Source organism: Plecotus auritus, assembly GCF_963455305.1.
Source record: "Plecotus auritus genome assembly, chromosome: 11".
NCBI classification, from domain to species: domain Eukaryota; kingdom Metazoa; phylum Chordata; class Mammalia; order Chiroptera; family Vespertilionidae; genus Plecotus; species Plecotus auritus.
This window is the reverse complement of record NC_137777.1, coordinates 40,663,921-40,679,553: the sequence shown is the minus strand read 5'-3', so window position 1 is coordinate 40,679,553 and position 15,633 is coordinate 40,663,921. Positions and strand designations below refer to the sequence as shown.

General features: G+C 38.8%; 1 protein-coding gene across 1 annotated transcript; it reads right to left on the bottom strand.

Annotated features, from left to right (window-relative positions):
- Positions 1-254: 254 nt before the first annotated feature.
- XKR9 (XK related 9) lies at positions 255-14,424 on the bottom strand (the record flags this gene model as incomplete). The annotated part of the gene is made up of 3 exons (XM_080646369.1): positions 255-947; positions 8,063-8,283; positions 14,153-14,424. The coding sequence occupies 3 exons, from the start codon at positions 14,422-14,424 to the stop codon at positions 319-321; spliced, it is 1,122 nt and encodes a 373-aa protein (XP_080502495.1). The 3' UTR covers positions 255-318.
- Between the last annotated feature and the right edge of the window lie 1,209 nt (positions 14,425-15,633).

The following is a 15,633-nucleotide window of genomic DNA, read 5'->3' as shown; positions in this document are numbered from 1 at the left end:
TAGCTCAGGAAAAATGAGGGGAAAGTTGGAGAGAAGCTCAATTCCAGCCTTCAAATTATGGGAAGCAGACCATTTCTTCCAATTCAGGCCCAACAACAGGCAAATATATCTAAGTTCTTAAGGTCTTCAAAACCAAATGAGAAATTAATTTAAATAATAAAAATATTAATATACTCACTCTCACATTCATAAATAATGTACCAGAACTGATCTCAAATTAAAGAAAGCAAAACTAAGAAATAACACACACATAGACACACATTTTCTTTACTAACCAATGAAACATAAAATAAGAAAATACATCTCATAAATGATAGCTTATTCCATTAGGAAATACTTCATTCTACATTCTATTTGCACTGATTTCCCATCAATTTCATCAGGTTTTGTTTCTTTACTTCTGTTTGGGTGCAAAGTCCCATAATAAACAATAAGAAAAATAATTCCAAGGAAAAGAGCAAGAGCTATAATAATACTAATAGGTACAAAATAGTCTGAATTAAAAATAGAAAGTGGGCAAACCCACAACACAATCAATATCCCCAGTGTGGCCAGTACCCTTACAATATAATAACAAGACATTGGACATTTGGTATTCTGACCCTGAATATTAAAAAATGTAAAAATAAGAACAAATCCAACAACAATCCTGTATAACAACTCCATACTTATGGAAGCACAAAACTTAGTTTGATTTTTAAATGCCCACAATATACCTAAAAACCAAAGAAATGACAACAGACATAAAGCAATCTTCACATTTAAGAATAAAAGAAGTACAACACTCAGCATCCAAGATAATAATGTAAAAAACTTGTAAAAGAGATATGTGAGTTTTCGACAGGGCCCAGTAAGGACATTTTTATCAGGTAAGGATTTTCTTAAAGATATTTGATAATCAACAGTCGACCAAGAAATAGCACAGCAAGAGACCATGAGGGCTGCATCTACAAAACAAAAAAAATTTAAAAGGTATATTGTTACAGGAATAAAATTTGCAATATTAAATTACCATATGCCATACATGCTTTATCTGTATTTACACATACCCACAAACACATGTCAGGTACTTTATATACTCATGTCATCTAATCCTTCGAGACAGATATTACTATTCCCATATTACATATGAAGGATTAATGCTTACAGAATATATATTATTTAACCCAAGTCATACAGCTAGCAAGTTGCAGTTAAGATTTGACTCTAAAGCTACCCAGTTCCAAAGATGGTGTACTTAACCACTGCATTAGACTGCTTTACAAGATTCTGAACTATACAAACTTTGGACACGTTTTATTGAGCAACTGATATAGTGAAAACTACATACTATACTCTGGAAATTCTCTAAGACATTACTGTTATAAACCTAGCTATTCCAGTCTTTGGCTTTGACCCTGGGCATATATCTAATTCACTAAGACACAGCATCATGCGAGAGAGGTAAGTGGGAAGGAAGGAAGGAATAAAGGAAGGATGGAAGGAAGGGAGGGAGGAGGGAGGGAAGGAGGAAGGAAAATTTAACTTAAGTATGAGTTGGATGTCAGCAAGCTCAATTTCCCTTCCTATATAATAAAAGCCTAATATGCTAAGTGTCCGACTGTTCGTCTGACCGTTTGACCAGTCACTATGATGCGCACTGACCACCAGGGGGCAGACGCTCCAACCAGTAGGTTAGCTTGCTGCTGGGGTCCGGCCGTAAGGACTGGGTGAGATGGCCAGACACACCCTGGAGCCCTCTTGCGGTCCCTCCCCGGCCCCAATCATGCACCTGTGGGGTCCCTCAGCCTAGCCTGAGCCCTCTCACAATCTGGGACCCCTTGGGGGATGTCGGAGAGCCAATATTAGCCCAATCCCTGCAGGCCAGGCCGAGGGACCCCACCAGTGCACTAATCCGTGCACCGGGCCTCTAGTCTATATATATTTTTATTAATTGCAGAGAGAGAGAAAGATAGAAACATCAATGGTGACAGAGAAGCATTGATCAGCTGCCTCTTGCATGCCCCACACTGGGGATTGAGCCCACAACCTGGGCATGTGCCCTGACCGGAAATCAAACTGTGACCTCCTGGTTCATAGGTCGATGCTCAACCACTGAGCCACACCAGCCAGGCTATCCAGTAGTCTTAGATATTTTCAGAGGGAGAGTAGCTTCAAATAATTTAGTCTGTGGTGGTAGAGCTGATTTACATAACCTAAGTTTTTCATCTGCTTTCCATCTTCTAAATACTTGTTGATATTTCTAATCTGCTATTCTACTCTGTATTCTATTTGTTCTTGTGGGTTTATATTATTTTTAATCCTTTACTCTCCTTATTAGTGTGGTTCAGGAAAGAGCAAAAATAAAAGAATATGTTCAATCTTCTGAAATACTTCTATAAGTAACCTGATTTTTTTTTTAACATTCTGAGTTATTCTTCCTGATTCTCAAAACAATACCTGGTTACTTTAGAATATTTGGAAATTCAGAGAAAAATGTAAAGAAGATTAAATAAATTCATTCATAATCTCACTACCCATAAGCAGCTACAGTTAACATTTTTCGTATTTTCTTCCAGATACTGTTCTATATAATAATTTCTTTGTATCCTTAAAAGTATGCTCATAGAAAATTTTATAAACTGTTTTTGTCTAAATTTTATTTTAGAATTTCTTCCCTGTGTCATTAAAAGTTATCACTATTTCCTGTGGCTAACAGTTTTTATAGTAACACTAGTAGCCCTGCGCACGAATCCGTGTGCCAGTAGCTCGCCGCCGCCCTCCAGTAGCTCTCCGCCCACTGCACTGCCCTCCTGTAGCTCCCTCTGCCCCCCCCGCCCCCCCCTCATAGCTTGCTGCCCCGTTCCCTCCTGCTGATCCGAGATCTGGTCGTTACATGGTCAGTCGTTACGCTTCATGGTGTAACAACCATTTGCATATTACATCTTTATTATATAGGATTGTACAGTAACTTATTTACTAATTCTTCTATTGTTAGACAATTGGCATTTATTTATTTATTTATTTATTTATTTATTTATTTATTTTGCTATTTTTAGTTAATACCTCAACTTCTTACTTCAAGGAGAAACTAAAGAATGAGGATAAAACCTCATAATATGAAGATAGTCACTAGATCCCATTGTGATCCAGATGCTATGTACTACTTGGAGTCATCAGCAGATCTACCATATGGTAGGCTATAAACTCTAAATGTTGAACTTCTAGTTTCAGTAACTATATGGCACAGAACATGTAAGTACCAACCCACAAATTATTTGCATCACAAGGAAAAAGAGAGAGAGAAACCAAGATGGCGGCATAGGTAAACACCTAAACTGCTGCCTCGCACAACAATTTCAAAACTACAACTAAAAGACAGAACGGACACCATCCAGAACCGCAGGAAAGCTGACTGAGTGAAAATTCTACAACTAGAAGGAAGGAGAAAAGCTCACAGAGAATTGGAGGTACGGCAAAGGGTCTTGGTGCGCGCAGAGAGGAAGGGCGGCGGAGTGCCTGGCTGGCTTTCTCTGGCGGAAGGGGGAAGGGAGCCCCCGACCGCATTGAACCCCAGTTCTGACTGCACTGAACACCTATTCTGGGCGAGCCCCTGGGGACCCACGCTCTTGTGGGGGGAGTCTGGACTCTCGGGCGGAGACTCGGGAGCCGGGGAAGGCGGAAGACTGAAAGTCTGCTCGCGCCAGTGCGCACAAAGGCTGCGGGAGGCTGCCACAGGCTTTCCCTAGCGGAAGGGAGTGAGAGGCTCCTGACGGCACAAAACCCCAGTTCTGACTGAAGTGAGCCCCAGTTCTGACTGCAGTGAACCCCAGTTCCAGGCGAGCCCCCGGGGACCCACGCTCTTGTGGGGGGAGTCTGGACTCTCGGGCGGAGACTCGGGAGCCGGGGAAGGCGGAAGACTGAAAGTCCGCTCGCGCCAGTGCGCACAAAGGCTGCGGGAGGCTGCCACAGGCTTTCCCTAGCGGAAGGGAGTGAGAGGCTCCTGACGGCACTGAACACCAGTTCTGACTGAAGTGAGCCCCAGTTCTGACTGCAGTGAACCCCAGTTCCAGGCGAGCCCCCGGAGACCCACGCTCTTGTGGGGGGAGTCTGGACTCTCGGGCGGAGAATCGGGAGCCGGGAAGGCAGAGGACTGAAGGCACACACGTGCTAGCAAGGGCAAGGCTGATGGGAAGCCAAGACTGAGACTCCACCCCATCCAAGCTGAGCACAGAGGCTATTGCAATTTGGCAAGTCTAATCCTATAAGGCTGTCTCCAGCACCGGACTTCTCCCAGCATAGACACAGCTGATCCTTACAGCCAACTGGCCTGGAGGTCAATTCTTCCCAGTGATACCAACAACAATAAAGACTTAATTACAACAAGGCTGTACACACAGTCCACAAAGGTGTGCACCAAGAGTGTCCACCTCAGGTTAACTGGGGAGGCAGACCCACTGGGCCAAATTGGAAACCTAGCACACAAATCTAACAACTCAGGGAAGCAGTGAAAATGCGGCGTCTAAGAATCAGATCACAAACGAAAGAAATGGAGGAAAACAAACGACTGGATATAGAATTCAAAACCACGGTTATAAGGCTTTTTAAGAATATCCTAGAAAAGGCCGATAAATATAACGAGACCCTCGAAGAGATGAAAAAGGACCAACTAGAAATTAAACATACACTGACTGAAATAAAAAATATTATACAGAGACCCAAAAACAGACAAGGGGAACACAAAAATCAAGTCAAAGAATTGAAATACAAAGAAGCAAAAAACACTCAACCGAAAAAGCAAAAAGCAAAAAAAAAAATCCAAAAAGTTGAAGATAATGTAAGAAGACTCTGGGACAACTTCAAGCGTACCAACATCAGAATTATGGGGGTGCCAGAAGAAGAGAGAGAGCAAAATACTGAAAACCTATTTGAAGAAATAATGACCGAAAACTTCCCCCACCTGGTGAAAGAAATAGACTTACAAGTCCAGGAAGCCCACAGAACCCCAAACAAAAGGAATCCAAAGAGGACTACACCAAGACACATCATAATTAAAATGCCAAGAGCAAAAGACAAAGAGAGAATATTAAAAGCAGCAAGAGAAAAACAGTTAATTACCTACAAGGGAGCACCCATACGACTGTCAGCTGACTTTTCAACAGAAACTATGCAGGCCAGACGGGAGTGGCAAGAAATTTTCAATGTGATGAATAGCAAGAACCTACAACCAAGATTACTCTACCCAGCAAAGCTATCATTCAGAATTGAAGGGCAGATAAAGAGTTTCACAGACAAGAAAAAGCTAAAGGAGTTCATCACCACCAAACCAGTATTATATGAAATGCTGAAAGGCATTCTTAAAGAAGAGGAAGAAGAAAAAAGGAAAGATAAAAATTATGAACAACAAATACATATCTATCAACAAGTGAACCTAAAAATCAAGTGAATTAAAAACCTGAGGAACAGAATAATCTGGTGAATACAATAGAATCAGGGGCATAGAAAGGGAGTGGACTGATAATTCTCAGGGGGAAAGGGGTATGGGGGCGTTCATAAAGAGACTGGACAAAAATCATACACCTATGGATGAGGACAGTGGGGGGTAGGTAAGGGCAGAAGGTGGGGTGGGAAATGGCTGGAGGGGAACTATGGGGGAAAAAAGGAGAAATAATTGTAATAATCTGAATAAAGATTTATTTAAAAAAAAAAAAGAATCAAGAAAAAATTATTGCATAATCAACCTATTGCTATCTTTTTTCATTTTAAAAATAAAACCCCTCAATAAACTATTAAAAAAAAAAAAAACAAGGAAAAAGAGGTCTTATACACAATAGGTTCATTTTAGTGTCTTATTAACAAGCAAGGTAAAAATAATATTAGAAGGGACCACAACATTGAAGTTTATGGGAAATTGGGAACAGAAATACTTAGGGAAAGAAACTGATCTCACAGGTGAGTCTAGCATAGAGGGAACACCAGGAAAGATGACAATCTGGTACTCTGAGATTAATCCAAGTCTGCATGAAACCTTAGTCATTACTATTTTTTAACATCTCAAATTAAACAACTATTAAATGGTGTGTTTTTTTAATGGAATTGTCAAACTGTCCTTTAAAATTGAATATTTTACCCTAACAATGAAATATCTCTATAATAAAGAGCCAGGGTGTAAGGACTGATCATGACCAAAGGCTGACCATCTGGAAGCGCTGGGTTGCCATGGCGACCCAGCACTGACTACTGCTGCTGCAGGCCAGGTGACCCAGCAGTGACTGCTGAGGGGGCTTTGAATCAGGCCCAGAAAGAGAACTAAAAAGAGAAGCAGGGGCTGATCTGTAGCATCTGAGGCAGCTTTTGACCAGCACTTGCCTCTCTCTTTCCCTCCGAGCCTGGCCAGTAGTCCCACATCCATTTCTCTCCAGGCCTCCATCGGGGCTGCTGATCAGCCCTGCCTTTCTGATCAGGCCCTGTTGATAGGCCCAGAGACGTAGACTGGCATAGAAACTGGCCAATCAGAACCAAATCTGGGTCAACTGTGAGGAGCCAATGGCTACCTAGGAGGTGGAGCTTTTGATGCTGACTGGCATAGAAACTGACCAATTAGAACCAAATCTGGGTCAACTGTGAGGAGCCAATAGCTGCCTAAGAGGTGGAGCTTTTGACACTGACTGGCATAGAAACTGACCAATTAGAACCAAATTGGCCAGCAGAGGAGGGCAGTTGGGGGCAAGATCAGGCTGGTAGGGGAGGGTACTTGGGGGCAACCAGTCTGGCAAAGGGAGGGCAGTTAGGGATGAGATCAGGCCAGCAGGAGAGGGCAGTTGGGGGCAACCAGGCTGGCAGGGGAGGGCAGTTGGCAGCAACCAGGCTGGCAGGGGAGGGCAGTTGGGGGTGATCAGGCAGGCAGAGGCATTAGGGGCGATCAGACAGGCAGGCAGGTGAGCGGTTAGGAGCCAGCAGTCCCAGATTGTGAGAGGGATGTCCGACTGCCGGTTTAGGCCCAATCGGGATTGGGCTTAAACCGGCAGTTCGACATCCCCCAAGGGGTCCCAGATTGGAGAGGGTGCAGGCTAGGCTGAGGGAACTGCACCCTCCATGCACGAATTTCGTGCACCGGGCCACTAGTGCTATAATAAAACAACATATTAGTCAACTTTCATGAGTTCTGTAGCATTTGCACTTTCATCTAATGATTGCAATTCTGAAAATTTACCCTATGGATATACTTTACACATGCATAAGATTATTTACAGCAGCATTTTTTGCCACAGTAAAATATTAGAAACAACCTAACAACATAAACTGGAGCTTGTTAAATAAATCATGGTATATCTATAATTTGTAATACTATTCAGATAATAAAAATGAATGAGGGAGCTCTTTCTGTACTGATATGAATAGATCTCCAAGACATACTGTTAAATACTGCAAAAAAAAAAAAAAAAAAAAAAAAAAGACTGTTTTTATTTTAAGTTACTATTTCTATAAAAAAAGGGGAAAGAAGAGAGAAAGGGAGAGACACAGACAAAGAGATAATTAATATAGGCCTTTTAAATTATTTTCTAAAAGAGTCACTGAAAACTGACAAGTTTCACCCTAACAGGTTTGGCTCAGTGGATAGAGCATCAGCTTATGGACTGAAGGGTCCCAGGTTCAATTCCAGCAAGGCCATGTACCTTGGTTGTGGGCACATCCCCAGTAGGGGGTGTGCAGGAGGCAGCTGATTGATGTTTCTCTCTCATCAATGTTTCTAACTCTCTATCCTTCTCCCTTCCTCTCTGTAAAAAATCAATAAAATATATTTTTTTAAAAAAGAAAATGTCTTCATTACAAAACATTTAAAAAAAAAGAAAAACTGACAAGTTTCCTTTCTGGGCAGACAAAAGAGGGAATGGGAATAAGAGGGAGGGAGGCTACATATCTTTATATACTTTTAAATATTTAAACCATGTTCTTCTTCTTAAAACTTAAACAATTCTATAAAGAAAAACAATAAAAAATTCTAAAACCTGCTCAAAAGTTATGTAGTTAACATAAGATCTCAGAGGCATCCATCTAACAAAAGGTGTTAAGAAAGACTTACACTGACTGATATTTGCTTGACCATGTTCCAGACAGGTGTAGAGCTGAAGAACAAGTTGTGGGCAGCCTTCCAGGTAGGTCTCAAATAGCCTGAGCATGCTCAAATCAGTCACTCCATCTATAACTTCTTTATGTGGATCAATTTGTTCTTCTATGAAGTTATCAGTTTTGCAGCTATATTTGAAAGCCACATGATAACCCTTTTTCAAGGCAAACCAATACCTGTAAACAAGAACATTTGTCTTGTGTAATATATACTTTATAACATGTATATTAATATACACAATAATTTGAAAAAAGTAGCATATGTTTAAGTACAGATTTTTCCCACAAACTTTCTCTACTACAAATTTTTTATGGTGGCTTTATTGAGATTCGAATTCCATTACCTTTTTTTTCATGTTTGATGTGCCATTTTGTGCTAGCACTGTTAAATATACATTACCCATTTCATCCTCACAATAATTGAGATGAGTAGGTATTATTCCCATTTTACAGATGGGGAAACTAAGGCTGAAAAACAGTAAGGTGATTCACTGACAGTTACACAGAGAATAAGGGGCAGACCTAAAGTCCAAACTGAGATCTTATGATTCCTAGTCTGAACCACTACTTTCTGAAAGACAAACTGCAATTTTCAATTCATGCAACTTATCTTTTTTTAAAAATTGATTTTAGAGAGAGGAACGGAGGGACGGAGAAAGTGAGAGAGAGAGAGAGAGAGAGAGAGAGAGAGAGAGAGAACAATGATGTGAGAAACATCGATCAGTTGCCTCCTTACAGGCCCAGAACCAGGGATCAAATCCACAACCTGAGTATGTGCCCTGACTGGGAATCTAACCCACCAACTTTTGGTGTATAAAACAACGATTCTACCAACTGAGCCACAGCACATGTGCACTAGGCTGCCCAACCCAGGCCCTGCTCCAGTCACAGACAACCAAATTAACAAGGAGCTGCCACACACATGTGCACACTGGGCCACCCCACACCCAACATAGGAGCCCCTAAACATATATAGCAAAAATTAACAGACAATATTACAATAATAGTGAGGGACTTTAATACCTAACTTACATCAATGGATATATCATGAGACAAGAAAATAAATAAGGAAACAAAGACCTTAATGTCACATTAGACCAAACTGACTCAATAGATTATTTATAGAATATTTCATCCAAAAACTGCAGGATATACATTTTTTTAATGTATTTTATTAATTTTTTACAGAGAGGAAGGGAGAGAGATAGAGAGTTAGAAACATCGATGAGAGAGAAACATCGATCAGCTGCCTCCTGCACACCTCCTACTGGGGTTGTGCCCGCAACCAAGGTACATGCCCTTGACCGGAATCGAACCTGGGACCTTCCAGTCTGCAGGCTGACGCTCTATCCACTGAGCCAAACCGGTTTCAGCAGGATATACATTTTTTTCAAGTGCACATAGAACATTCTCTAAGACTGATCACACATTAGACCACAAAACAAGTCTCAATAAATTCAAGAAGACTGAGCCGAAACTGGTTTGGCTCAGTGGATAGAGCGTCAGCCTGTGGACTGAAGGGTCCCAGGTTCGATTCCGGTCAAGGGCATGTACCTTGGTTGCGGGCACATCCCCAGTGGGGGGTGTGCAGGAGGCGGCTGATCGATGTTTCTCTCTCATCGATGTTTCTAACTCTCTATCCCTCTCCCTTCCTCTCTGTAAAAAATCAATAAAATATGTTTAAAACAACAACAACAACAAAAATATGTATTTAAAAAAAAAAAAAAATTCAAGAAGACTGAAATCATATCAAGCATTTTTTCAACCATATTATGAAACTAGAAATCAACTACAAGAATAAAACTGGAAAAATCAGAAACACGTGGAGATAAACAACATGCTATTAAACAACCAATTGATCAAAAAGGAAATCAAAAAATACCTGGAGACAAATTAAAATGAAAATACAACTTTCCAAAACCTATGGGATGCCCCAAAAGCAGTTTTAAGAGGGAAGTTCATAGCTATACAGGCCTATCTGGGTTGCAAGTTTCCTGCCCCAGTTGGGGTTTGTTTGGGAGGCAACCAATTAATGTGGCTCTCTTGCCTAGATATTTCTCTCTCACTCTCTCTCTCTCTCTCTGTCTTTCTCCTTCCCTCCTCCCTTCCATTGTCTCTAAAACCAACGGGAAAAATATCCTCCAGTGAGTATTAATCATAAAAAATTAAAAATTTAAAAATAAAATGAAAGAGAAGTTACAACTGATAACATCCTATATAATAAAAGCCTAGGTGACATCAGGCATGATGTCATCACAAGATGGCCTCCACAAGATGGCTGGCAGGGGAGGGCAGTTGTGGCCAATCAGGCCAGCAGGGGAGGGCAGTTGGGGCAACCAGGCTGGCAGGGGAGGGAAGTTGGGGGCCATCAGGCCAGCAGGAGAGGGCAGTTGGGGGTGATCAGGCTGGCAGGGGAGGGCAGTTGGGGGCGATTGGGCTGGCAGGCAGAAGCAGTTAGGGGCAATCAGGCAGGCCGGCAGGGGAGTGGTTAGGAGCCAGGAGTCCCAGATTGTGAGAAGGATGTCCGACTGCCAGTTTAGGCCCACAGGGATTGTGGACATCCACAAGGGGTCCCATTTTAGAGAGGGTGCAGGCCGGGCTGAGGGACACCTCTTCCCCCGCCCTTGCACGAATTTCGTGCACTGGGCCTCAGTAGAAATATAAAGGATCATTATATGCCAACCAATTGAACAGCCTAGAAGAAATGCACAAATTTCTAGAAAGATACAACCTTTCAAGACTGAATCAGGCTCACTGACTGAGCATCTACCTATGAACCAGAAGGTCACAGTTCGATTCCCAGTCAGTGCATATGCCCAGGTTGCAGGCTCAGTTCCAACTGTGGGGCGTGCAGGAGGCAGCTGATCAATGATTCTCTCTAATCATTGATATTTCTATCTCTCTCTTCTTCTCCTTTTCTCTATGAAATCAATAAAAAATATTTTTTAAAAAGACTGAATCAAGAAGCACCTCAAGACATGAATTTAAGTGTAGACCACATCTTACAGACACTATAGACATCTCCTAAGAATAAAATCAAAGTCTCTAGAGAGGACTTGGTGAAGGCCTCACAATTTTTTCAGGGGCAATCACCAGAACATAATCATGGATACTAGCCTAGGCATGCAAGAAACAAGGCAATATGAGTATCCAATAGTAGAAGCAGAGCCAGTAGTAACAAACTTGTAAAAGCTTCAGATATTGAAATTGTAAATAGAAAAGCTATGCTATGTTTAAAGATATAAATGGCAAGTCTGAAATATCTGCAGTGAACAGGAAACTACAAAAGGTGACATAGCAGACTTTTGAAAAGAACCAAATACAGCTTCTGTTGTAACAGTCTGTTAGATATAGTGAGAATATCTAACTTATATTTGCTTGCAGTCCCAGAAGGCAAAGAGACAAAAAATGTTAGAATGACTAAGAATTGTGCAAAAGTAATGGAAGTTTCAAAGAATCATGAGAACTAGCAAATCTCAAGCAAGAGACATAAATCTATACATAGATATATCATAATTAAACTGTAGAAAACCAAAGGTAAAGGAAAATATCATAAGAGCAACCAGAGGAAAAAAAGACTGTCACCTAACACTTCAAGAGAAACAATAAAAACCAAAAGACAAGAGAATGTAATATGAAAAGATAACTAACTACTCATCTCAAATTCTATAGCCACTAAAATGTCTCTCAAGAAAGCTAATGAAATACCGACATTTCTAGACAACCAAAAACTGAAAAATGATGTCACCAACAGACTCACAATAGATGCAATTCTGGACCTCAGGCAGGCAGAAGAAAAGTGATCCATAGTGGAAAGTCTGAGATTCAAGAAGGAATAAAAAATAAAGAGAATAGTAAATATATAGGTAAATATAAATAAAATGTAACTATATAAAACAGAAATAATAACACAATAATATGGTCTAGTGAGATTAAACACAAGAATTAAAATGCCAGCAATATTAATGTACAGTATATGTTAGGAATATGGTACATGGAATTCAAGTGTTTTGAGGTCTTTATATTATTTTTGAGAACAATAAAGGTTCTGTTCAACTTTAGACCTGGGATAATTTAAGACAGCACATTATGGGATAACTCAAGATTGCACTTTACGGACTATACTTCTATATAGGATGTAGTATACTGGAGCAGACCAATGCTCCTGCCAAAACAACTAAAGAAACTGGAAACTGAGCTGATGTTTCTGCAGATACTTGTTGCCTGGAGGTACAAGGGCAAGATGTTAAAAATATGGATTTTTCTCAGGTAGAGGGTTATTGTTAGAACAAAAAAAATAGCAGAGGTTTTAAAGATCTTGTAGGTCTAAAGATAGGGACCTCAAAAGCTCAGCCAGTTTTCCCCCAGGACATTTAACAAATTTTGAAACTATAAGATAAAGGCCAAACCCTAAGCAGAAAGTCTTGAAAAAGCAAAGCAGAATTTTTCTGACAGTCTTGTGGTGCCAAGGAGATAAGGACCTAGTAGTATTCAGGACATGCGGGAGGGAGCATGACTACACCAGACTCTCAGTGCCCTAGAAGGCTGTACCCTAGGAGCAAACCAAGAGTAGACGGAACCTCACTCTAAATGTCCAGGAGAGAAAATGAAAATAGTATTATCTGGAGCCTCTATAATTTTTATATATAATGTCTAGCATTCAATAAAAAATTACTAGGTATGTCAAAAGACAATGAAAATCAAGGCAATTTTGCCTTTCTTTTATAATACAATTTATAATTTATAACACAATGTCCTGCAGTACCTTCAAGCCATTATTTGAAATACCAAGGAAAATAGTTCTGTATATATGAAAATTTTACATTTATAGAATGGCAAATAAAGAATTTACCATATTTCTAAACTCTCAGCAAGGTAAATGTTATCCTTCTCTAAATATTATAACTACATAATTCTCATTATTGCTCATGCAAAATATTCATTAAATCTTATTTATTACACATTAAAAAGTTATCAGCACTTTTACTCCATCCCTTTAAACATTTTCATCTTATTGAAAACATACAGTTTCAAAACTAAACTCCAATATCTACACCTAAAGTACTTTCCAACTTCCCTAAAACCTGTACTTTTTTCTCATTGCATATTTTGTTTCTCTTACATGATATAACCTTACTAACTCTAGCTTTAAAAAGACAAAGTATGTGAAAATACTTTGAAAACTATAAATCTCCACACAAATTTAATGGCATTTATTATTACTATCAATTAACATATAAAAAGCCTGAAAATTTTTAATACTTTCAACTAGTCGCCATGAATATGTTGCTTTTTAACAGGAAAGAATCAGAAATTAACCTTTATGTAAGCTATTAAAATGGTCCAAATTCCAAAATTAAATGTAACAAAACAGTATGTTATCCTCTTAATGTGCTTTTAATTTTTCTCTTTTAAGATATACAGGTATCTTAAAAGTAAAGAGAAAAATTACTTTTAACAGAATTAAATCCCTTAAGGTGATATTGAAAAGGTCATATGAAATTAGATATACAGAGAATCATGAAATTCTTAAGGCCTATTTAGATATTAAGTTTCTTTAACTATTAGTTAAAGTTTTTGAGCATGATTCTTAAAGCTGTTTCTAGTTCTGTGCATGATTCTGTACCAGCTTACCACATGGCTACTACATTATTGCAGTAAATTTTTCATTTGGTTAAATCAATGGTACAATTAACTTAAAAATTAAGTGCTCTAGCAGAGTTGCAAGTGATAGACATGTTTGCACTATTGGGCTTTGAATATAAAACATAAGATCACAAAACATAGAAATTAGTCTTTTTTCTTCCCATAAAAAGTAAGCACATATCAGAAAAAGTAACTTAATTAGGTAAACTAAAACATAATAAACCTGGAAAATTCTGACAGTACAGCAATGACTCATACAAACAGCAACAATAAGGAGCAAGTAACCTTTGTGCTACATGCAAATAGGGGACCTTTGTACATTTGACAACCTAGATACAGAAAGGCAGTTTCTGTTCGAATAAAAGAAAAATTGTGTTAATGATCAAAAGTGTATGCTCACCTTGTAAAAATTCCTCCTTGCAAGCAGTGAAGTAGAAGAAAACGATGCTGACTTTCTTGGCCTGCTTTCTTTAAATCGGCCTTGTACCAAGAATAACTAAAACACTGGACCACAAGTGTTCCAACGAGCATAAAACTTACTGTTAAAACACCAAAAACATATTGTCCTTCATAGAAAAACCTAACAGATACCCAGATGTCCACAATTAAATCAGTTATATAGATTATAATGCCAGCAACTGACATCATAAAATTCGATTTAGTATATTTCATTATGAATCACTATAGCTTAGTTGTCTACTTTCTTTCTGATACAAACAGAAAAAAAAAACAGCTTTTGTATAGCACTGAATTTTATTTTCTACTCTCTAAATCTATTTAGAAGAATAAATATTATGAAATTGGAACACTTAAATCAAAATGACTAATTTTAACTTTCTTTTCTAAATCTCTAATCTAGGTTTAATGTTACAAGGCTTTATTCAATCTTCTGTTTCACAATGATCTTCATTACCGATGACAATACCTAAAATAAAACATATTTATATATATAAGATTCTTAAACTCTTGAGTATAATATTAAAAACCCTAGGTCATGAGTTTATCAAAGCTCTATTTAAATATATATATTTATATATAACCACTAAGTATACTAGTTATAATAGCTTTGGGAAAGTAAAGTCTCAACAAAACAATATACTAACAAATTGAAAACTTCCTCTCAAACTATTTACCCTTATTTTTTTTCCAGACCATTTACCTTTTAAGAAGGTTAACCTAGGTCTCTCTGCTCTTCACATGAGAAAATAGCCATCTGCAAACCAGGAAGTGGGCCTTTACCAGACACTGGATCTGTTTTTCACCTTGATCTTGGACTTCCTGCCTCTAAACCTTTCTTCTCAGATATGCTTCTCCTGGAAAAGGCTTCTCTACCCTAATTCTCATCTACTTGCCAACTAGAGAGCCTGAAACTCTCCACTAGAGATGGAATCCTCCAGGTTAAACATTCTCCTCTATTAAAATAAACATTGCACATATAGTGGAAGAGTAAATAGTAATAAAAGTAGCTACCATTTCTGAGTGTTTACTTCATGTGAAGTGTTTTACATATATTATTTCATTTAATCCTTACAAATCCTTATGAGAAGAATATAAGTGGCCCCATTTTACAACTGAGTTTAGAGAGATATTGGGCGTTTAGGTGAATTATCTCTAAAGAGCAAACCGTTTAATAGTAGATGATTCCTTTAAAATTACAAACTATAATACCTAAGCACTCCATACGGGCATTTCTTAATCACTCACCCCACACAGATAGCTTCCTTTACCTGGGATGGATATGAAAAACACTAGCAGTTTTGAATCAAGTTTTATAAGATGGGAAACTAATTTCTAAGAAACTTATTAATTGCATTATTGGTAGAATATCAGATTCAATAAACTAATCCAATATGACATCTTCCATATTCCTAATTAAGTGAG